This window comes from Pundamilia nyererei, unplaced genomic scaffold, assembly GCF_000239375.1.
Source record: "Pundamilia nyererei isolate P.nyererei 1_Seehausen unplaced genomic scaffold, PunNye1.0 scaffold00149, whole genome shotgun sequence".
Classification (NCBI taxonomy): domain Eukaryota; kingdom Metazoa; phylum Chordata; class Actinopteri; order Cichliformes; family Cichlidae; genus Pundamilia; species Pundamilia nyererei.
The window spans coordinates 809,816-832,072 of NW_005187550.1; the positions used below are offsets into that span (position 1 = coordinate 809,816).

Here is a 22,257-nt window from a genome sequence, read left to right on the forward strand (position 1 = left end):
ATTAGCAAAGCAGAGGAGTCTTTATTTCTGCTGTGACACTTGGATGATAGGCCCAGACATTTCAGGTCCCTGAGAACAAACTATGAGTTATTTAAACACCACAGTCTACCTGATTATTGCTGCTGTGTACCGATCTTCTGATGACTACTTCCAGGAGGAAAAGACTTTTAGGATGTGGTGAAATATCTCCAATGAATGTTACCAGCACCTTGAACCTGCATCATGGAGAGTAAGGGCAGATTTCAAGACATAAAGGAGGTCCAAGATGTACAGATATATTTTTGCAATGGTCTTGGAGGAACATTGTCTCGCTTCACTGTGTACTGTACCACTGGACATGGTTGAAATGACAATGAAGCCACTTGACTTGATGTACCTAATAAAATGGCTATTGAGTCAGATTTACTGACCCTGCATTTAGCTTATTTACATTAAAATATAAAACCTTTGCATTATTTAATGAGTTGTACAAGTGAATAATTGAAGAATAAAACAAAACAAATTAAAAAAAAAAAACAATCACTTGTTGGCTGCTTGACAGCAATGTTACAGCAAAGCCACTGGATGTCACCATCGACACTGCGTGTGTCAATTAACTATGTAAATATGTAACTTGTGTTCATCATATTTACTGCACTCACAGTCTCACACTGGAAAACTGGCCCAGAGTCCTTAGTAATGAAATTCACAGATGTCAAAGCTACAAATATCAGCTTTTCCAACAGCTTCTACTCGGCAGCCTACAAAAACACAGCAGGTCATTCGGATCAGAGGGCTGGCTGCCAGCTATCTGACTTTTCACTCCTAGAGTGTTTTACAGAAACACTCAAACACCTGCTGGCTTCTTTCAAAGTCTAGAGTTTAAAAACATATGGTCAATTCAATTCTTTCAAAAACAAATAAACACAAAGACACATTTTTCCAATTTTTTCCAAACTTTATTTGATGACAATATACAAGAACATCTTGAGCACGGAGACCCTCCCTGGCTGTCTGGGATCACTGTGGGGAAGAAAAAAAAAAAATCAATACCACAGCAAATTTAATTTAAACTACAGCAAAAGAAAACCTCACAGGGAGTTTCAGTAAGTTAGAAGAGTGCAAATAAAGACAAATGTTCACAAAAAAAGTTGCATTTTTTGTTGGGACAGTTTAAATTCACACTTGAATGCAGTCTGAGTAAGACATTTTACTTGAAGAACATAATGTCCAGAGTAAAATTCACACATCGACAGGCTTTTAGTTGAGCTTCCTCCCACACAAAACAAGCTAAAAACCACATGCTACACTCTGCTTCTATTAACTACAGATATGCACTATCAAAGCAGTCTGTTCAAATCTAAGACAGAGTGGGAAAAGCCCACTGTAGCAGATAAAGTGGTAGAATGGGCTGGAGTAGTGGGAAAACACATAAGCTGGGAGTTTAAAAACACCATTGCCGGGGGTGAAAAACACTGAAGGAAAACTGCAGGGAAAATAAGGGATGACATGCACGGCAAAGCTCAGGTCTATCAGCGTCTGATGTGCAACAAATTAGCACACCATGCTTGTTCTGCTTCTATACCTGCAGACTGACACTTCATTTCTGCAAAAGAAATCCATGGGAAGCAAAATCAAGAACAAAACATGGCACAAAAACGATGTTAACATGTTGAAAATTGAAACGTGGAATAGAAAAGAGCTCTGAATGGACCCGAGAGTTTTGACCAAGGCCAACAGACAGCACCACAGGCATGGCTGGACAGTGTCAATATTTTCCTAGCCAGCTGTGCTGTAGCTATTCCAGATGCAGTGAATTGGGCTAAAACACTGTCCAGCTGGGCTGTGACATTCAGAGATCTATTCTATGTGACTGATGCCAAAGAGGGTACAGAAGTATGAAGGGTTTCAAGAGGTTTCATAATCATTTAAGCACTACTTTGATTTATTGTTTGGGCGATTTCCTCGCTATGTTAACAGGTTTATAAAACTACGACACTATTAGTTTACAGTAGTACTTGTTAGTACTAGGAGAAGGGATGGGTAGTATTACGTATTAACCGGTGGGGTCAGATCCTTTCATATTGGATGAGTGTACATCCAAAGACAAAAGCACTACAGCTTTAGTGAAAAGATGGATCAGGGGTGGTGCAAAAGCAGGAGTTACTGAGCTACTGAATGCAACTCCTGGATTATCTGCACACTGCACTTAAGTCTATTTCTGGAAAGCATTTACCTTCTACAGTTTCCGAAGACAATGAGATATGATTGGAAAGATGACAAAGGAAATTAAAACAGCAGAAGAGTTGTGGAGAAACAAAGATTAGCAGGGTAGAATAAAAGGACAGGTGTGTAATGAAAATCAAGAAATACAGAGATTTCACAGTAGCTTGGATAATGGTCAAGACTATTTCCCCGTGGAAAACTATGAGGTTGGTCAATGAGTGCTCACGATACCTTTTTGCCAGCAGCGCCAACACTGGCCTTCTTGACGCCTCGTACTTTCTTCATTCTGTTCTTGCGTTCCTTGCGCTGTTTCCTGGAGGTCTTCTTTTTCTCATAGAGACCGTGCTGAGGACACAAAGACAAAAACATTTTATTTTACAGACTGTAAAAGAACATGGGAAACCTCGAGACTGTGAGAGGCTTTTAAAAAGACCCGTCAGAGTCAGAGCTATTAACGGTTTATATTTCGTAGTTAGTTTTTCATTTTATTTCATTCTCACTTTTTATTTTTAATAATTTAGCTTAATTTCGTTTCTAGAGTGGATTTTCTTGTTTCATTGTTCTTATTTTTATTAGTTCAAGTGTTAGTTTTTGTCTCTTTAAATACTACTGTATGACAATCACATGTCACAGGCAAAGTTTAGGAAACTCAGTGCAGGCATAAGAACTTAAAAAAAAAAAAAGACTCAATAGACACATCCTTTTTAATAACAATGTTATCAAACTAAGAAAGGACATTTCCTCTATGTTCAAGGGCTACTCTGCTAGAGTTCCACCAAAAACTTAAAATCAATCAAATGTAAAACTGTGTTCAGTATCTAGTTTACAGGAGGGCTGAACCAATTCACCGTTAGCACTTCTTTATCAGAGATACTATCATTATTACTAACAGGAACACATTTTCTTCTTTTAAATACAGGCTACTGCAAAAAATGAATTAGTGGTAGTTCAAGGCATCATTAAACTGTATGTCCACCCAATGGCTCTGACCCCACTGTTTTTAATACTCTCTGCTCCACTGCATGGCATATGATGGAGACGTCCTCAGAACTGATTCTGAAAATGCAACAGTGTTTTGCTGCTGTAGATCTTTTTTAGGCAGCATGTGTACTGAAGCTTGACTATCCTTACATGCTGAAAAGGACAGGAAACATCACACACACATAGGGCACAGCAAAACAACTAAGTGGAAGAGGGGGACTAGTGCAACTAGTTGGGGGCACGGAAGTACTTTGCGATGCTTCCTTGAAATACTGGTTGCTATTTTATTTGAGACAGCTTGCCACTGTAAAATCAGCTATGGTCCATGGTATATGGATGGTTAGTCTAATGCAATGTAGCCAACATTATACCTGTACAACGATTAGGAGGCCACTCAACAACCATCCTAATAGTTCAGTGTGTTTTAACAGACTGTTAAAAATGTTTCAATAAATGATCTGCTACAATCAAATCAGCAAACATCTTGATTTAAATACATGGGAGAACCTTTTTCCTCCTCCACGGTGCCATATTGGGTACAGAGAATTAGGCACTTCTCATGATATTGGTTTCCTGAATCTCTGGTATCATGACTCAAGCAGGGTCTTCATAGCAAGGTGCTAACTATTTTGACAAACACGTATCCTGATAAGTCAATAGAAGCCCCATCATTTTCCCTTTCTATATCTCTCCAACATACCGCAAGTTTATATGCATCTACATGCAGAATATCAGCCAATATCCCTGTCACATTTTACTCTGTAAAAACATCAAATCTGGTACTAATCTGGCTCTAGTTCAAGATAATAAATACTACGTCCTAATGTCATCAAAAGCTCTTCTCGGGTAAAATAATATCCCATAACATTACACTGGAGGTCCAGACTCGTGCAAAATTTGTGAGATGGCTGAGAGAACATACATCTCCTGCTCATATATACCAATTTCAACAGACAGCTCTCTGATTTTTGTATAGCCACTTGTGTTGACTTGACTTGGCAAAGTTATTCAAAACTCACCCTGGCCAGTCTGTGCTTGGGCTCATTCTTCTTGGCATAATCTAGGGAGTCGTACACCATGGCAAAGCCTGTTGTCTTGCCGCCACCAAACTGAGTCCTGAAGCCAAAGACGAAGACAACATCAGGGGTGGTCTTGTACATCTTGGCGAGCTTCTCCCTGATTTCAGTCTTTGGGACTGTGGCCTTGCCGGGATGGAGGACATCGACGACCTACAGAGAGGAAGGGCAGGCGATAAATGTGCTGCTTCAGGACTAGAGCTTAAGCTCGAGATGTGATCAACTATGAACATGAGAGCCCTTACCATTTGCTTCCTCTGAAGCAGTCGGTTCGTCATGAACTTGCGGGTCCTAACTGTTACAGTGTCGTTCTGAAGACGAAAAGAAATTATGCATTAGCAACGAGAAAACTGCTGTACTTGTAAGAGCCTCATAATAGTGAAGATAGAGGCTCACCTGTCTCACCCTACCTAAATACCACTATGTTGACATAACCGTTAAGTCCTCGACTCTCCTAACGTTTACACGGTGTGTTAACTTAGAAATAAAACAACTAATTGCTGTAAAGCCTATTTCTGTCCGTTACTGAAGTGTTCTTGTGGTACTTTAACAAACATGCTAGCCTAACGTGTGGGCCGCCATTAGTGTAATTATGCTAACGTTAGCTGCCATAGGTAGGACTGTAAGCTGCGCTACTTTGTGTTTATTTTCTAAATTAACGGATTATCTAAGCGTGTTAATGTGGCCATGTGGTGCATAGAAAACAATTTACAACGACTGGAAAGACGAGTGTAGCCTCTGGTGTGTGCAATATGCGGATCGACCTCAGTCAGACTAGCATCCTGACGGTATCTCTGAAATTTCTCTAAGATCGTTTCACACTACAACAATATCAACATTTTATTATAAAGCAGCTCTAAAGGATCACTTGGTCTGAGAGAAATGTGTGTTGGTGAACGGATGGCCTCGATGATCGACAGATTTTACTCGCAATTTTCACCACAAGACTCACCATCTTGACGCCGGCCTCGCTCAGGGACGTAGAAAAGGAGGAAGGACCAGCAGGCAACCGGATTAATGCCTGCACAAAATTTAGCGGGCATGTTACTCGTACTGCCTGATGGAAAAGATGATATCGGCGAAATTTAATTTTATTTCGGTTTCTAACAATATTTAATAAATGTGAAAACATTTTAATTACGCTACAAAGAAATAGAGCCTATTATATGATACTTTTAAAGCAAAATTTAGAACTTTCCTCGCCATATAAACATTTGGCGTTTGAGGTAAAAACTGTGGACGTTTGTTTCTGCCACTTAAAAAATTGTTTTTCATCGGAAAAAACACTTTTTCTCGATTTACAAATCAAAAATCAAAATATCGGGTTATTTTTTAAAAACCAAACAGGTTCTTATCTCAAACGCTTAGATCATTAGCTCAAAAAATTTGACTTAATTTACATTTTAGATTCTCGGAGTTTTTAGTAATTTTCGCATTGGTTTGAGTAAGTCAGTCCAACAAAACTTGTTTTCAGTGAAGGAAACAAACTTCCAGAGTAAAATGACATAATGAACAACACTTCTGGCAGTTCTTCAGTTCACTAGACATCAATTCTCATTTTATAGTCTCATTAATTTTAAGAGATGGACAGAAAACACAACACAGCTAACAACATATTTTTTTTTAATACTGTAACATACTGGGCTGAACTTTTTAGGTAGGACCAAATTGCTTTTTGATGAAAACATTTCATTTCCAAACTGCGCTGGAAAAAAGGACACTGTAAGTGCAGGTTTTTGTCAGGGTAACTCCAAACACACACCTCTTTTGGAGCTTCAAGATCCATCCACTTTAACAATGCCCATCCCCCTAAAAAAAATAAAAAAAATAGGGAGATGACTATATAGTTTTTGGAGTAAAATTAGGGAATAGACTAAGCGTAGAGCTCAATTTCCAAACACAGTTTAAAATTTTTTTCTTTTTAAACCAAGTATAGGTCAGATTTGTTTCTATATGTACATACATATGTAGTTATTGAAGAGATTATGAAAGAGCAGTAACAGAGATAGGATTAAGTATTAAGCAGTTTTCCAAACATGTAAAGTGAGTGGTGCAGTGTTGTTGGTGGTAATTCAGTATCCTCCCTCTTGTTTATTATGCACTTTTGAAATAGAGCAATCAATTTACTTATGAACGTAAACACCAACAACACACCAAACACCATTTCTTTTTTTTTTTTTTTAAGAAAGTACGTTACATGCACTATTGTGTTAGATGGTAATAGGTGGTTGGCTAAACAACACTCAATGAATAAAAGACATAGGAAAATGTTTACAAGGGTGATCAGATAAGAAAGATCAACTTCAGCACACCTGTTTGCACGAGTGTGATTCTGCCTCTCAAAGTTGCCAAAACCACACACAAAGAAGAAAAATAAAGCCCCCAAAAAAATCTTGTTTTTCCTTTGTTACAGAATTTTATTGATCTTGCAGCAACAGTGTCCACTGGCATTGGAGTCTCATTTAAAATAAACGTCATTTAAAAATCAGAACAAAAGATTACAGTAAAGTTGGTTTCAAATTTGTCTCTCAAAGCATAATATTAAGCCCTCTTTGTGAAACTGAAGTCACTGGAAAGAAATCTGCCGTGTAAATTATAATGCCGTAAAGACTTATCACGAAACATGGCCAGAATTAATAACGGCAAAAAGAAGAAAAAAATAAAATAATCTGACAGACATCAGAGGTTCCAGTCTTACTGAGAAACAAACTTCATGTTGAGTCATTTACCGAATTCAGAGCTGCTACTTGGACAGAGTACAGTTAGCAGGTATGAATAGGATTTGTGGTGTTAAAAAGAAAAAATATTATTTGAACATAATGAGTGTGCGGTACTCTCACATTGCCAACTTCAATATCCCATATTTACCATTGCACTTCAAAACTTCACAGCTGTTTGAGGATAGAAAAATGGCAAAGAAAATAAAAAGTATTCCTTTTGCTCAATTGCCAAGTACAATGTTACCTGTTCAATGTTGCAGTGAAAAAATAAACATCTGTTGGAAAGTACAAATTGATGACCAGGTATCTAGTTACTGCATTTCATGTAAAGTAAGGCATGGGCAGGCGTGACTCATGAGATGAACAAGGTAATCTAAAATGGGTTAAGGACACTGGGGGACAGATTTGTTGATTACAGCATCCATCAAGCCTGATGCAAACAGTTTGTTCTGGCTGCTTAACAATTCAACAGGCTTGACAGTGCCCATATCCAAACAAATTCACTCAGTACTAAGAAACCGTATTAAAAAATAAAATGCATATAAAACATCTGGACTATTTCAAGTTTTCCAAAATCTTGTATCGCACCAAAAACATCAGCAGGATATTAACCGTTTCCATGTTCTTCTAAATGTTTTTATCTGGTTTGGAAAGCTCCCAGCACATGGTGCCAAGTATCCTTCGATTTTATCAAATTATGAATGCAGAGCACCTGCCAACACAAGATCAAAGTGTAGTAAAAAAAAAATAAAATAAAATATTTTTTTGGCAGATGAGGAACATGAAAATAAAAATCACAGCGAGGCCACGGTCGTGATGAAATGAGTGGCTTTATATTGTTATACTGAAATGTAACTAAAATCAAAAGCTTGTTTGTCAGTTGCCAGGTTGAAACCTTACATAAGTGGGAAGTACAATCTTTTTTTGATTAAAAACCGCTCAATCGCAGGCTAAAATTCATTTAAAAAACAAAAACAAAAAAAAACAACAACAACAAAACAAACAAAAAAACAAAACAAAACATAAAAGCCAAACAAACAAAAAAACAAAACATATCTTGGAAATTGGAAACTTGTGCACCCTTGTGTTGGTAATGAAGAGTGAAGTCTTGGAATAGCATGAAATCTTCACCTAATTGAAAACAGCATCCCTTTACAAACCATCACTGGAAACTAAAGAGTCCAACTGATAATAATAATAATAATAATAATAGACTGTGGGGCTTTTCAAGTAGTTTCAAAACAATTAATAAAAAAAAAAAAAAAAAAAAAAAATCACTGAAATGTCATGCTAACAAGGGTCTTCAAAACCAAAGACTGTGTGGAATTTCATATGTTTCGATTGATTCCGAGGCAAAGACTAAAAAGAAAAAAACAAAAAAAAAACCACTTCCTCTCCCAATTAACGTGGATTATTTCCTGTTTTACGTCTCTGCTGGGGGACTCCCGAGAAATTGGACTAATTTGTTTGGGCATTCTGGGAGAAGCTCCCGTGTTGTGAAGTTAATTTGTACTGCAACTGGTAACCATGGAAATCTATTCAAATAAACCGAGTTTCCAGCAATGGCCAAACTGTACCTGTATGATAGACTGAATCCCCATGGTTTACACACATTACATCCAGCAGTGAGACAAAGAGCTAAAGAAGATGGCTGCCATGAGGGCTCACGACATTGGTTTCTACAAGCCAAGCCACTGGCACACGTGTTGCCAGGTTATTTCCTTTTGCTGGTGTGGTTCCAGTCGGTTAGATGTCCATTTCAAACTGAGCATCATCACCTTTAAAGCACAAAGAAAGGGGAACAGGACAAGTAGGTATTGAGATGTGTCTAGAAGAGGCAGATTAATTAATCAATATGTGGAACAGTGGATCTTTTACCAGTTGTAGGCTTCCCATCGTGGTTGTTGACGTGGTTGTTGGCTTCATTCTTCCGGTTCTCAGTCAGAACATTTAGACTGGTTACGCCAGGGATGACAGGCAGGTGAGCCGGTGGAGTCTGGGCAATGGGAGAATTGCGCCGATCCAGGAGGAACTTGCGGTCGTAGATGATCCGGGTTCCTGAAACGGGAAACATCAAGTTTCTGCTACCTTTCAAAGAGATGGTGAATATGGGTGCAGCTTAATTTGTTTAAAGGCAAAAGCCTGGTCTTCATCCACAGGGGCCAGATTCAACTATATGCAATAACATTAGTGAAGCCAACTTCCTGCACATATTTCCCCATTAGGTTCTGAGTTTCCCTGTACACACTATTGTCCAATAATTTCTGAATAAACGTACTAAAATCTGCAGTCTTGATGGCCATGGTGACATCCCAGTATTTGCATTCGTGGCTGACTCAAGATGCAGTTTGACCTTTTTCCCCTTCTCCATAGCAGGCAAACACAGGTGAAACTAATAACATTAACATCAGCTTGTTCACAATAACGGCAGCACAGGTCAAGTTGATTTCATCAGCAGCACCTGTGTGACTGATCAAATCAGCTGAGCTTCTTCAAATTTTAGTTTCACTTCTTCCTCTCAGGCGTTTTCTTCCTGCTCCTAAGAAACCCAATCTATTCATTATTCTAGCCTAAAACTAAATGTGCATTTAGAGTGTAGTTGAGCAGTTTCATTTCACTGTAAACTGACTGTCCTTTTGTGGTTGTAATGCTTAATACAGACATTTCCTGTACAAACCGTTTGCTGATAATGAAAGAAAAACAGTGCTGTGTAATCCTGCGCACTGTTTTTTTTTTGGAGACCTATAATGTAAATGTTCCTCTCTTTGCCTGTATCTGTGCTAAAGTCCATAAATGCAATAAATGTTACAGTCTATGCAAAAAGGTCCAGATATATTTTTGTAGTGCATCTTTGAGGTATTTTTGTTCGTTTCCCCAAAAATAATTAACACAATTCAGCAGCTACATACTGAACATAGAATATAGAAACAAAGTATCCAATATTGATAATATTGATATTAGGATCAAACCACCCACTTCTAGAAATGAATGCTTTAACAGAAAGTCTCTATGTAAGTACTATTACTATACAGAATAAAGCACATCAGTGATGCCAGTCAGGCAGGAAAATTGTGTAAGATTGTCCTTATTGGAAAGGATCCTTTAGTGCGGGCATGTCAAACTCATTTTACATTGTGGGCCTCATTACAGCCCATTTTGATCTGAAATGGACCTGTGAAACTGCCCTTTCAGCAACTGAAAACAGTTCAACTACACATTTAATCTGCATTAAATATGAGAAAAATAAACAAATGCTCATTCTCAACAATACTTCTCTGTTTCTCTGCATGGTAAAGAAATGTTGCTGTAGTAAACGAAATAAATCTGTCAGCACAACTCTTTGGGCTTACATTGTAACAAATAAATGTGGAAATTTACAGAAGGTTCTAGTAGGCCCATACTGTGCTATAATTACAAAACCAAGTTTCTGTTCATTTACAGGACTTGTTTTACTGCAGACCTATTGTCAAAACATTTAATTCATTGTTTATCTGTTACTTAATCAATTGTACGTATACACTGACAAAGTGGAGATCTTTATGTGCAGAAAAAAACCTGTATAAAACTTATTAAAATACATTTAAAAGTCCAAAATTTATGCCCTCTTTCATATTTTCCATCGCCATCCAGTGGGCTGGATTGGAGTCTTTGCCGGGCCAATTCTGGCCCCTGGGCCTTATGTTTGGCAACCCTGCTTGAGTCCTTGTAGAAATCACATATCCAGTATTATGAACTGAAGCTAAAACATATGGAAGCTTGTTTCTGCCACTGAAAAACTAAATTTCTTGCGATCCATAAGTCAAAATATCGACTTAATAACTCATTTTGAAGTTAGTAACTTAATAAGTCAAAACTTCGACTAATGCATGAAAAAAAATCCCAGTGGTGAAAACGAGCTTCCACAGAGACACGCCTTTACCTGTAATCTAACGATCATCAGATTTCTGCTCACCACCGCGGGCAAATGTAACAAGTACACCTTTATACACAGTTTCAGGTAACGATGCACTAATGGAATCTCTGCGTTGCCAACGAGCCAATCAGGCAGCAGCTAGAGCGCACGGGGGCGGGGTTAAGCTTTGTTTTTGTTTTCATCTGGATGACAAGGCAGCCTAGGCCAACACTGCCAGGCACAGTTGAAGCTTAGCTGAGACCACAAGCACCACCTCACTCCAAATTCCCCTCTTTCCCTACAAATCGACGACAAAGCAGGCAAGCTGCCCTCTCACCTCCAGGAGTGGTAGAGAATAAAGTGCCTCCGGGGGTGGTACAATAGTCATGAGGTAGCTGCGTTGTGTTGTTGATCAACACCGTCTTGGTCGGGATGGCCCTGCTCTCGCTAAGCTGACGACTGGTCGACATTTTTGTTTAGCGCTGATTTGGTGACAAATCCAGCAGCTACAGAAAACTGGGGTGTTTGTTTCCCGACGGACGGTGGAAACCCGGGCCGTTCCCCACTCTCGTATGTCTTCCCTAAAGCTTTCTTGTCTCTCCTTTCGTCCTCCCAGCCGTCAGCACCGTCCCCTCCCTCAGCAAGGCAGGAAGCACGACAAGCTGCGTCCGGATGTGAGGTCAGCCGTGCGAGGCGTCACTATCGGTTAAAACCTTTTTTTTATACGTTAACAGGGAAACCTGTATGTTCTTCGGAAATCATGCATGCTGGCAAGAAATGGATGGACTTGTAGGTGTTTCTGTCATGCAACATAAAAAAACAAAACAAATGGGGTGACATGGCTGTACATGCATGTATAGTTTCCCCTTTCCTTGCTAAAAGTGAAAACATTATCTTTTATTTTATGAAAAAAATGGTTTAATAGCAGAATAGGAGGCGGTTATAATTAAAATTTATTAAATAATTATAATAATTCTTAAAACTGAGTTTGGTGTTGCTATAAAATATGTACACATCCACGTTAATTTCTATTTTTAAGGTTTCTGAAGAGACAACTATGAGAAGGATAGCAGCAAACGTGAAAGGGAAGGTTTACAAGATGGTAGTGAGACGTGCTATGATGTATGGTTTGGAGATGTTAAAATATATATATTGGACAATAGGATGTTTATGATGGAGCTGGCAGGCAAGAGGAAAAGAGGACATCAATGAATCTTGTCCTCAGAAAAGATTCATGGATGTAGGGAAGGAGGACTGGTGTGATAGAGGGGGATCTCCAAAACGAGCCATTGGAAGCTTTCTCATAGATGATCACTTTGGGATCATCTGCTCCGCTTGCCTCAGAATTGAAGTGTAGTCGGAAGAGGGATTTTAAATCAACCTTTACAAAACACAGATATACCTTAAAGTTTCTACGAGAATAGAAATAGAGAATAAAAGCTAGTAAAAGCAGTGTTTCTGGGTGCATCACTTGTTGGATGGAGGGCAGCTGGCAGCTGTATCTGGTCATAATGGGTCTGCTGTGTTAACCTCCTGGAGCTCAAAGCAGTGCAGAAGGTGTAGCGTCAGTGGTGAGCTGATCAAATGAATATGATTGTAAGGTCACCTCTGAGCACTTATGTTGGCAGTTAGCTGAAAGCATTATCTATAGATCAAAACAAGTATAATGGCAAGGCACTTGGATCCAAAAGAGAAAGGGCAGAAGATGAACTGGACAGCAACAAGTGCAGGAAGCTGAAGCATGATTGACAACTGACAAGAAATAGTGGAAGGACCTAAGAGTAGTTTGTAGTTATTCATGCAGTTTAGAGCTCCATGCCCAATCCTTTAGCTTAACTATGCACATTCTTGTATGATTCTTTTTCAAAAGAAAAGGTGATTCTCTATGTGTGCGTGTGTGTGATGCAAAGAGTTTCCATGTTTGAGAGTGTGTAATTTTGTGTTATATTGTGTTATAATTTTTGTCTGCTTACTGGATTTGAGGCTATCACTTGCACTTTCCTCTTCAATTTTTTGTGCATATATTTGCATATTGTTATGTTTGTTCAACCTGTGTTGTTCCTGCTTTGTTTGAGTTTGTTGATGGGCCTTTTTTCACATTTCACATTAATTCCACATTTAAGTGGAATTTGGAATACATATATTGAGAATCCAGATTTAGACTCTGTTATCAGGACTGTTCTGTCAGGGAACATTTTTGTAAACCACGAAAACAGACAGCTGACATCATTTAAACTCTTAAGTAAGTAACTAAAGCTTGCAAATGAGAAGAAAACCCTTAAGTTAGCAGGACTGTTTAAATATTTTAAATGAATTTGAGATGAACCCCATTTTCTTATCTTTATTTTTTGCACAATTTGAATATATTATGTCAATTTGTGAATCATATTGTCTTATATATGTTTTTTCCTCTTAGTTTTTGTATAAACTCTCAACCTATAGTACACATGTATCGTGGATAATGGATAATATTGTTAGCACTGATGTTCACAAATAAAGTTCTAGCTTGGTGGTTATTACTAGTAATGAAGTTCAATGGGAGAATTATTTTTTCTGTTGAAGCTAATATTTCCAATCGCCTATAAAGGCATCATTGGCTAAGTACGCATGCGCGGTGCCCTCGGTGACTGACAACGCAGCGCGAGAGCCCTGCGCAGACTCTTCCGACGCCATCCTTCACTCAAATCCAGCGTGAAACAGAAAGCCAAACGACAACATGAGTTTCTCGGTAGAAGAGAGGGGAAACCCGAACTCCCTGAGCTACCGCTTGTTTTTCAGTAAGTAGGAAATAAGCACAAGTAATAACGTTTCGTCTTTATTCTCTACTTTTAGGACTCTCTTCAAATGCCACCGGCTAGTCGCAACCTCCCACGTGTCACTTATTCATTTGTTTTGCACGTTCCCTTCAGTCATATCAGTGAAGTGTGTGTATTTACATATATCCTTGCAGAAGGAATTAATAGAATGTTTTAAAACCGATAGTAAATCTCCTCTCGAGTCCAATAACCTGGCCTAACCGGTCCTTTAGGTTTTACCCTGTGAAATAATGATGGATCTGGCATGAAGTGGCTATACCTGATCGGCGACCTACCTGTTTGTACATGGGAGAAGGAAGTTGCTTTTGGCTAACTTTCGCACGATGCTAAATTACCTGCAGGCATCATAAATCCTTGGAGATGGTGGGACTACGCCCTCATTGATTTATTACAACCCCCGCTCTTATTTATTGTGGGTCAAAGTGTACTTAGTAATTTCAGCAAGGGCTTTGACTGTCATCACATCATAATCTAGTGTTGTTGTTGTCTCACAGTTTACAGTTTTTATGGCTAGATTACTGCAGGTTTTTCATTAAAGCACGTTCATACCAGCTGCAGTAAAGAAGTAAGGGCAAAATAAGCTCCGGTTAAGTATGCACGGCAGAGTCCAGCCTTTGCAAGCAGGGGCCTCCGAGCACGATATGAATGACTTCATTCAGGTGAATGCTGCGTGCAGTTTGTATTTGCCTGCCGTATTCATCCAATGTTTAATCTTTGTTGCAGAAAATGCTGAAGGGAAGTACATCTCACCATTTCATGACATACCTATGTATGCTGACGAAGGCCAGGTAAGCCACCTTGTTACGTGTGTAAATATTTGTGCATTTATAAGATCAGCCCTCAAGATAAATTTCCCCTGCAGCACAGGCAGTGATGTTCAGCTGCTTTTTTTTTTCTGTAGTAGTGAGCCAATAATCGATTTGCAAGGCAGTGGCCTTTACTCCATGTTCTCAGTGCTGTGTCAATACCTTTTGTGATTGCTGTAGATTATTTATCTTATCTGCCAGCAGCAGTTAATTGAAGCAATACCTGAGCATGAGCTTGAATGGATGATAAAAAGTTTAGAATTGTCTCGCTTAAGTATGAATGGAAAAAAACCAAACTTAAAATAACTTAAAGACAGTTCAATAGATTTCTTTCTCTCTGTTTTTCAGAACATCTTTCACATGGTTGTTGAAGTGCCAAGATGGACAAATGCAAAAATGGAGGTAAGACTGGTGCTGCGCAAAATGCATTCTTTCTGAAGGTGCAGTTGATTGACACAAGAAGGAAAACAAACAAAAAATATATATACTTTTGAGGTGTTTTCACTTACTGAGTGCAGCCCAGACATCGGTGTGTGTGAGAATGCAGATAAGATATTACGTGCTTTTTAGTCTAGTACAAAGTCTGTGCAATACCTGTTGGAACCAATAGAATAGTGCAGGTAATAGTCCAGCCGATATAATTTTTCCATTAGTAGACTCCTGTTCTTTGTGAGAAGGGGCAACTTCAGTTCTCCCATGACAAGGACAGTGGGAGAAATGTTTTGTCACTCAAGTCTCGAGACTGAAGATTGCTCCATAGCGATATTTAGGGCTCATTACCAGTTATCACAATCATTTGATTGCAGTTCTTGTTACCAATGGTGGCACTATCAGTTATGAGGTTTAGGTGGTGATTACTTTTTCTCACAGGGCCATGTAGGTTTGGATAGCTTTGTTCCCTTAATAGATGAAATCATTCAAAAACTGCATTTTGTAATTACTCAGCTTATCGTTGTCTAATAATCACATTTATTTGATGATCTGAAAAATGGAGATGTGACAAATATGCAAAAGGAGAAAAGAAATCAGGAAAGAGGTTTTTTTTCACTGCATCACTTGTAGTTTACTTGTTAATTTTCTGTGCTAGTCATTTCAATACAGTAACTAGAAAAATTTGCATTTCCTGCGAAAATGCTGTGTGGATGCCTTAACGCTGAAGATGTCTGCTGAAAAAAGCTGAAAAAGTTGAAGAAAAAAAACGTTGCCCTGAGCAGGATTCGAACCTGGCCCTTCTGGTGTCAAGGCAGCTACTCATCTCACCGAGCCAAACTCATTCTCACAAAGAAGAGGTGGAGAGACTGACAATTCTGCTGAAATGAGCAGAAGCTACTGAGAATTGTGCTGATAAGAGGTGAAAAGGCTAAAAATTTTGCAGAAAAAAGGTGGATCAGCAGAATTTCTGCTGAAAAGAGTTTTTGTTTTTTTGTTTTTTCTGAAAACGGCTGAGATTTGTGCTAATAAGAGGTGAAAAGGCTGAAAATTTTGCAGAAGAGGTGAATCAGCAGAATTTCTACTGAAAAGAGGTTTTTGCTGAAAAAGCTGAAATTTGTGTTGAAAAGAGTTAAATAAGTTGAATTGGTAACTGAAAGAAATGTTGCCATAAGCGGGATTTGAACCCGGGCCTCCCAGTCTGAGAACGGATGCTCATCTCACTGAGCTAAAACACAGGTCAACCCAACAAGGAAAATCAGTGAGGCCACTGATAATATGGCAGAAATGGGCAAAAAAAATTCAATATCTCAAAAAGTATAGAAGTTATGAGCACCAAAAGTCATAGCTGGAAAGAGCAGAATTTTTTTTAAAAATTTGAATGGTGAAAATGGCACAAACTGCGGGAGTAGTTAAGCGCCGAAAAACGTACGGAAGCAACTTGAAGATGAAGAAAAGATAAAGAATAAAGAGAAACAGGAACTCAATGAGCTGCTTCATAATATGAGACTGCAACAGTATCTGTGATGTAGTCTGTGACAGTGCTGTAAATGTTTGTGCGCTCACTCCACTGTGACAATGTGAAGTCATTGTTGCTGCACTGTTATATTTTTCCACTTGCCAAATGTTTGAGTGTTACGATCGCTGTAATTTCTGCCGTTAAAACGTTTTTCCCTTGGGCTAGAGATGTGAGCGCATCTCTAATGAGCTCCACCGCGGACATTATCTGTGCACCAGTTAATCTGTAGCATTTCATTAACTTGCTGTCATTCAGCATTTACAGAATATTTCCCCTACATCTTTATTTGCCAGCTGCTTTCTTCTGTTCCCTGCAGAAGAATCTCCTAAGCCTCTTGAAAGTCGCCCTCATTACTCCAGATTTTCACCACAGGAACTCTGGTTGCAAACATCTTTACCAGAATCTTGTCTTAGGGAAAATTTAATCTTAAATGCCGAGTGTTGTCATCATTAGTTACTTTTTGCACTGTGATGAACTCTCTGAATTCTGCATCAGATCTTGGAAGATTTGGTTTGAGCTTATTCCACAGTGTATTTACTGTGGCTAATGCATTGTTTCCCAATTTTGATAGTTGTATGAAGAATTATTGTTTCTAGCTGTGCATGTAACATTAAGTTACAAGTGCATGCCATTTACCAGGAATGAACTTAATATTAACTGCATTAAAAATTTCTTTCAGATTGCTACAAAAGACCTCTTGAATCCAATAAAGCAGGACGTTAAGAAGGGCAAGCTGCGCTATGTTGCCAATGTTTTCCCACATAAAGGCTACATATGGAACTACGGAGCCATTCCTCAGGTCAGTATTTTGTTCAAAAGAGCTGAAGTATCCACATTAGTAGATTGCTTGAACAGTGAGTGATTTAACTTCCTGCTTTCATGTCTTAGACGTGGGAAGATCCGGCACATAAAGATGGAGACACTGGCTGCTGCGGTGACAATGATCCCATAGATGTCTGTGAGATCGGCAGTAAGGTGCAGTGCACGCTGATGATTTTGTGATTGTTTCATTTCATAAATGAATAATACTTATGTGATTTCTTCTTTGTTACTGAAAATTAACCACGAGCTGGAATGTCCTGTGTAGGTGTGCTCCCGTGGTGAAGTAATCAAAGTGAAAGTCCTTGGCATCCTGGCCATGATCGACGAGGGTGAAACAGATTGGAAAGTGATTGCAATCAATGTTGATGACCCCGAGGCCAGCGAGTTTAACAGTAAGTGCCTCAGATTTCTCAGTTTTCGTTTTTCTGCATTAGCGTCATGAACTTATGACGATGACGTTGTCCATCATTAGACATCGGTGATGTCCGGCGCCTGAAACCTGGCTACCTGAAGGCCACAGTCGACTGGTTCAGGAGGTACAAAGTACCAGATGGGAAACCAGAAAACCAGTTTGCTTTCAATGAGGAGTTCAAAGACAAGGTCTCCACCTAACATCTCATTTAGCCAACCAGTCATTTTTTAAACACTTTGTCAGCATTTCCTTCTTTGTCAAACTCAGCATTCAGTTATAAAACAGTTCAAGGAACTGTCAAATTAGTTCCTGCATGTTCAGTTATAAAAGCTTTGATTACTTTATAATTACTATTAAAAGTCCTACACTCATATGTAGTTGCTGTTTTATGTTTCAGGACTTTGCCATTGAAGTAATCAAGAGCACTCACAACTTTTGGAAAGCCCTCATTTCCCAAAAGGCTAGGGCTGGTGAACTGAACTGGTAAACTCTGACTTTTATCAGCTGCTTTTAGAAGAAATGCAAACTTGCAGCCAATAATTTCTTGAATATAAGTAGTCATACTTACTATAAATCTCTATATTATCAAACAAAACAGCAAAAACACATGTGTCTCAGCTGGCGACAGCCCTTTCTGCTGCTCTGCAGATGAGGCTACTGCTGCTGTTGGTGAGGTAAGACTTCTATCCCTGCCAGATTTTGCAATATAACATCAGAAATTTCAAATTTGGGTCTCTTTGATGGATGTTTCTTTCTTTCTTTCTATTTTTTTTTTCTTTCTAAAGACATGCCCGTGTGGAAAAGAAGACCCTGTCCCCTCGTCAGGTAACATTTCATATAATTGTTATGATTCTGAGATTGAGTGTTCAGATGTGAGATTTACACGGTTGTTTTCATTCGCAGTTGATAAATGGTTCTACTATGAGAGGAAGTAAAAGAGGACCTTCTTCAAGTGGACCAGGAGGAAAGCTCATCTCTCACAGGAATATTTGAAGACCTACTTGGATTAGGAACCAATGGGATGATGGGTGGTGGGGTCTGGGTTTACCCATCTCCTTGTAGATGGAGAAGAATAGCGATACTATTGATCAATAGTAATGATACTGTAGAGAAAGAGAGCACTTATGTCATGACCAATGATTTTTCGCTTATTTAAAAAAAACAAAGTAATCTCTTTGGAGATGTGCTGTAATGAACAAAGTGCAGGCACTGTGCCTAGTAGATGCGTGTGTCCTGTCTGAGACCGAACTGCTTTAATAAAGCTTCTGAACGTGAACGTGTGAGTTTGAGTGGAGTCATTAGTATTTAGTTTAGACCAGTGGTTCTCAAACTGTAGGGTGTTATAGTCACCTGATGATCATGGAAAGATGGAGCTGACACAGTTTTTTAAAATTTTCATTTATTTATTTTTTAAGAGTACTGCTTTTCTTTTTCTTTCTTTTTTTTTTTTTTTTTTTTTAATTGGGATCTGGCTTCTGAAGCGATGTAACAAAAGATTGAGAACGACTGGTTTAGAACATGGGCTTTATTGTTATTTATGTTTATATGCAATAACTGGGCATGCCACCACTGGATTGAAATCGGTTGATGGTGGAGTTAACTCGTTAACTCATTTTCGTGTTTAAGATTATTTGAACTTTGTGATGTGGTGGGTTATCCCGTTGGAAGCATCAGAAGATTGCAGCTTCCAACAGGGTACACCGTGGTCGTTAAAGGATGGATGTGGTCAGCTACAATATTCAGGTAGGCTGTGGTGTTTAAATGATGCTCAATTGGCATGAAATAGCTGCACCCTTTTTTTACACCACAGCCAAAAGCCTGATGCTTTGACACCAGGGAGAACAGATCCATGCTTTCATATTTATGCCAAATTGTAACCCTAAAATCCAAATGTTGCAGCAGAAATTGAGGCAGAAAGCAAAGTAAAAGCCCAAACTTACAGTGGCTTGCAAAAGTCTTCGGCCCCCTTGAACTTTCCACATTTTGTCACATTGCAGCCACAAACATGAATCAATTTTGTTGGAATTCCACGTGAAAGACCAATACAAAGTGCTGTGCATGTGAGAAGTGGAACAAAAATCATACATGATTCCGAACATTTTTTACAAATAAATAACTGCAAAGTGTAGTGTGCGTAATTATTCAGCCCCCTTTGGTCTCAGTGCAGTCAGTTGCCCATAGACATTGTCTGATGAGTGCTAATGACTAAGTAGAGTGCACCTATGTGTAATCTAATGTTAGTACAAATACAGCTGCTCTGTGACGGCCTCAGGTTGTCTTAAGAGAATACTGGGAGCAGCAACACCATGAAGTCCAAAGAACACACCAGACAGGTCAGGGATAAAGTTATTGAGAAATTTAAAGCAGGCTTGGGCTACAAAAATATTTCCTAAGCCATGAACATCCCACGGAGCACTGTTCAAGCGATCAGTCAGAAATGGAAGGAGTATGGCACAACTGTAAACCTACCAAGACAAGGCCGTCCACCTAAACTCACAGGCCAAACAAGGAGAACGCTGATCAGAAATGCAGCCAAGAGGCCCATGGTGACTCTGGACGAGCTGCAGAGATCTACAGCTCAGGTGGGGGAATCTGTCCATAGGACAACTATCAGTCGTGCACTGCACAAAGTTGGCCTTTATGGAAGAGTGGCAAGAAGAAAGCAATTTTTAACAGAAAACCATAAGAAGTGCCGTTTGCAGTTTGCCACAAGCCATGTGTGGGACACAGCAAACATGTGGAAGAAGGTGCTCTGGTCAGATGAGACCAAAATGGAACTTTTTGGCCAAAATGCAAAACGCTATGTGTGGCGGAAAACTAACACTGCACATTACATTGAAAAATACCATCCCCACTGTCAAATATGGTGGTGGCAGCATCATGCTCTGGGGGTGCTTCTCTTCAGCAGGGACAGGGAAGCTGGTTAGAGTTGATGGGAAGATGGATGGAGCCAAATACAGGGCAATCTTGGAAGAAAACCTCTTGGAGTCTGCAAAAGACTTGAGACTGAGGCGGAGGTTCACCTTCCAGCAGGACAACGACCCTAAACATAAAGCCAGGGCAACAATGGAGTGGTTTCAAACAAAACCTATCCATGTGTTAGAATGGCCCAGTCAAAGTCCAGATCTAAATCCAATCGAGAATCTGTGGCAAGATCTGAAAACTGCTGTTCACAAACGCTGTCCATCTAATCTAACTGAGCTGGAGCTGTTTTGCAAAGAAGAATGGGCAAGAATTTCAGTCTCTACACAGCAAAATCTCCAGTGTTAAATTAACACTAGAGAGTGTCTATATGGGTCCACTCCTCTGAGTGTTAAATACAACACTGTTGAGTGTTAAATTAACACTTTTGACAGTGTTATATGTTTAAAAGTAACCTAGTCAGTTTTGAAGATTAACAAAGACTAACACTGAGCAGTGCTGATTTTCTAACACTGGAAAATAACTCAAAATGTTAGAAATATTCCAGTGTTAGAAAATCAGCACTGCTCAGTGTTAGTCATTGTTAATCTTCAAAACTGACTAGGTTACTTTTAAACATATAACACTGTCAAAAGTGTTAATTTAACACTCAACAGTGTTGTATTTAACACTCAGAGGAGTGGACCCATATAGACACTCTCTAGTGTTAATTTAACACTGGATGTGCAAAGCTGGTAGAGACAGACCCTAAAAGACTGGCAGTTGTAATTGCAGCAAAAGGTGGTTGTACAAAGTATTTACTCAGGGGGCTGAATAATTACGCACACCACACTTTTCAGTTATTTATTTGTGAAAAATGTTTGGAATCACGTATAATTTTGGTTCCACTTCTCACGTGTACACCACTTTGTGTTGGTCTTCCACGTGGAATTCCAATACAATTGATTCATATTTGTGGCTGTAATGTGACAAAATGTGGAAAAGTCCAATTGGGCCGAATACTTTTGCAAGCCCTTGTACATGTACCGAACAAAATACCCAGTGAGTTTAAAAAAAACAACAAAAAAAACCAAAACTAAGTTGAATCAATATATTCGTTTTAAGGGAAATGACGTTTGCTGATACTTTGGAACTGGACTTATTTTGATTACTTTAATTTCTTTCATTTAAAAAAAATATTAGTGATTTTAAAAAGTGTTATTTGGCAAGGAAAAGTTTGAGAACTAGTTCAGAACAGACTAAACTCTCATGGTTGTAATGCTGCCACCTAGTGATCACAGCCCTCATCGCCTTCACTTTTTGCTTCAACTACTATATATTCTCTGAGAACCGAGGAAAAATGAATCTTCCCATTGAACTTTTTTGTAATTTTCCTTCCTCTTTAGCGTTAAAAGAGGCCACTCAAACACATGAGATATTAATGGAAAGCCCTCTATTTAGTACATCGGGACTTAGTAGGGTAGCTCAAATAAGTAAAAAGATATTGATCAAAAACAAATGTCCATTACAGAGGACATAAAATAATAAGCTGGTTCTATATATTAAATTTAGATCCCGAGGCCCAGTTTTTGTAGCCCAAAGTTATACTAAGAGGCGATTGTGTCTCCTTTATTTTTCTGTTCCTAGTATGAAAACTGTATAATGTCTGGGTAATTTA

The 22,257-nt window shown here is 38.9% G+C and overlaps 3 protein-coding genes across 5 annotated transcripts; 1 reads left to right on the top strand and 2 right to left on the bottom strand.

The window, feature by feature from the left end:
- Positions 1 to 916: 916 nt before the first annotated feature.
- On the bottom strand, positions 917 to 5,351 carry rps24 (ribosomal protein S24). 3 transcript variants are annotated; one of them, XM_005744769.2, is made up of 7 exons: positions 5,215 to 5,351; positions 4,508 to 4,573; positions 4,206 to 4,415; positions 2,437 to 2,550; positions 2,216 to 2,218; positions 1,565 to 1,585; positions 917 to 1,002 (listed from the first exon to the last, which is right to left on the bottom strand). In XM_005744769.2, exons 1-6 carry the CDS (start codon positions 5,215 to 5,217, stop codon positions 1,580 to 1,582), a joined length of 402 nt encoding a protein of 133 aa, XP_005744826.1. In that variant the 5' UTR covers positions 5,218 to 5,351; the 3' UTR covers positions 917 to 1,002; positions 1,565 to 1,579. The 3 variants fall into 3 exon arrangements, with proteins under 3 accessions (XP_005744826.1, XP_005744827.1, XP_005744828.1); XM_005744770.2 differs by lacking the exon at positions 2,216 to 2,218; XM_005744771.2 differs by lacking the exons at positions 1,565 to 1,585; positions 2,216 to 2,218.
- A 2,636-nt stretch (positions 5,352 to 7,987) lies between these two features.
- eif4ebp2 (eukaryotic translation initiation factor 4E binding protein 2) lies at positions 7,988 to 11,533 on the bottom strand. The gene is made up of 3 exons (XM_005744772.1): positions 11,212 to 11,533; positions 8,861 to 9,040; positions 7,988 to 8,760 (listed from the first exon to the last, which is right to left on the bottom strand). The coding sequence occupies exons 1-3, from the start codon at positions 11,342 to 11,344 to the stop codon at positions 8,729 to 8,731; spliced, it is 345 nt and encodes a 114-aa protein (XP_005744829.1). The 5' UTR covers positions 11,345 to 11,533; the 3' UTR covers positions 7,988 to 8,728.
- A 1,940-nt stretch (positions 11,534 to 13,473) lies between these two features.
- On the top strand, positions 13,474 to 18,954 carry ppa1b (inorganic pyrophosphatase 1b). The gene is made up of 11 exons (XM_005744773.1): positions 13,474 to 13,651; positions 14,414 to 14,478; positions 14,845 to 14,898; positions 17,124 to 17,243; positions 17,333 to 17,419; positions 17,532 to 17,658; positions 17,739 to 17,866; positions 18,076 to 18,161; positions 18,277 to 18,352; positions 18,464 to 18,503; positions 18,582 to 18,954. Exons 1-11 carry the CDS (start codon positions 13,591 to 13,593, stop codon positions 18,611 to 18,613), a joined length of 876 nt encoding a protein of 291 aa, XP_005744830.1. The 5' UTR covers positions 13,474 to 13,590; the 3' UTR covers positions 18,614 to 18,954.
- The last annotated feature ends 3,303 nt before the right edge of the window (positions 18,955 to 22,257 follow it).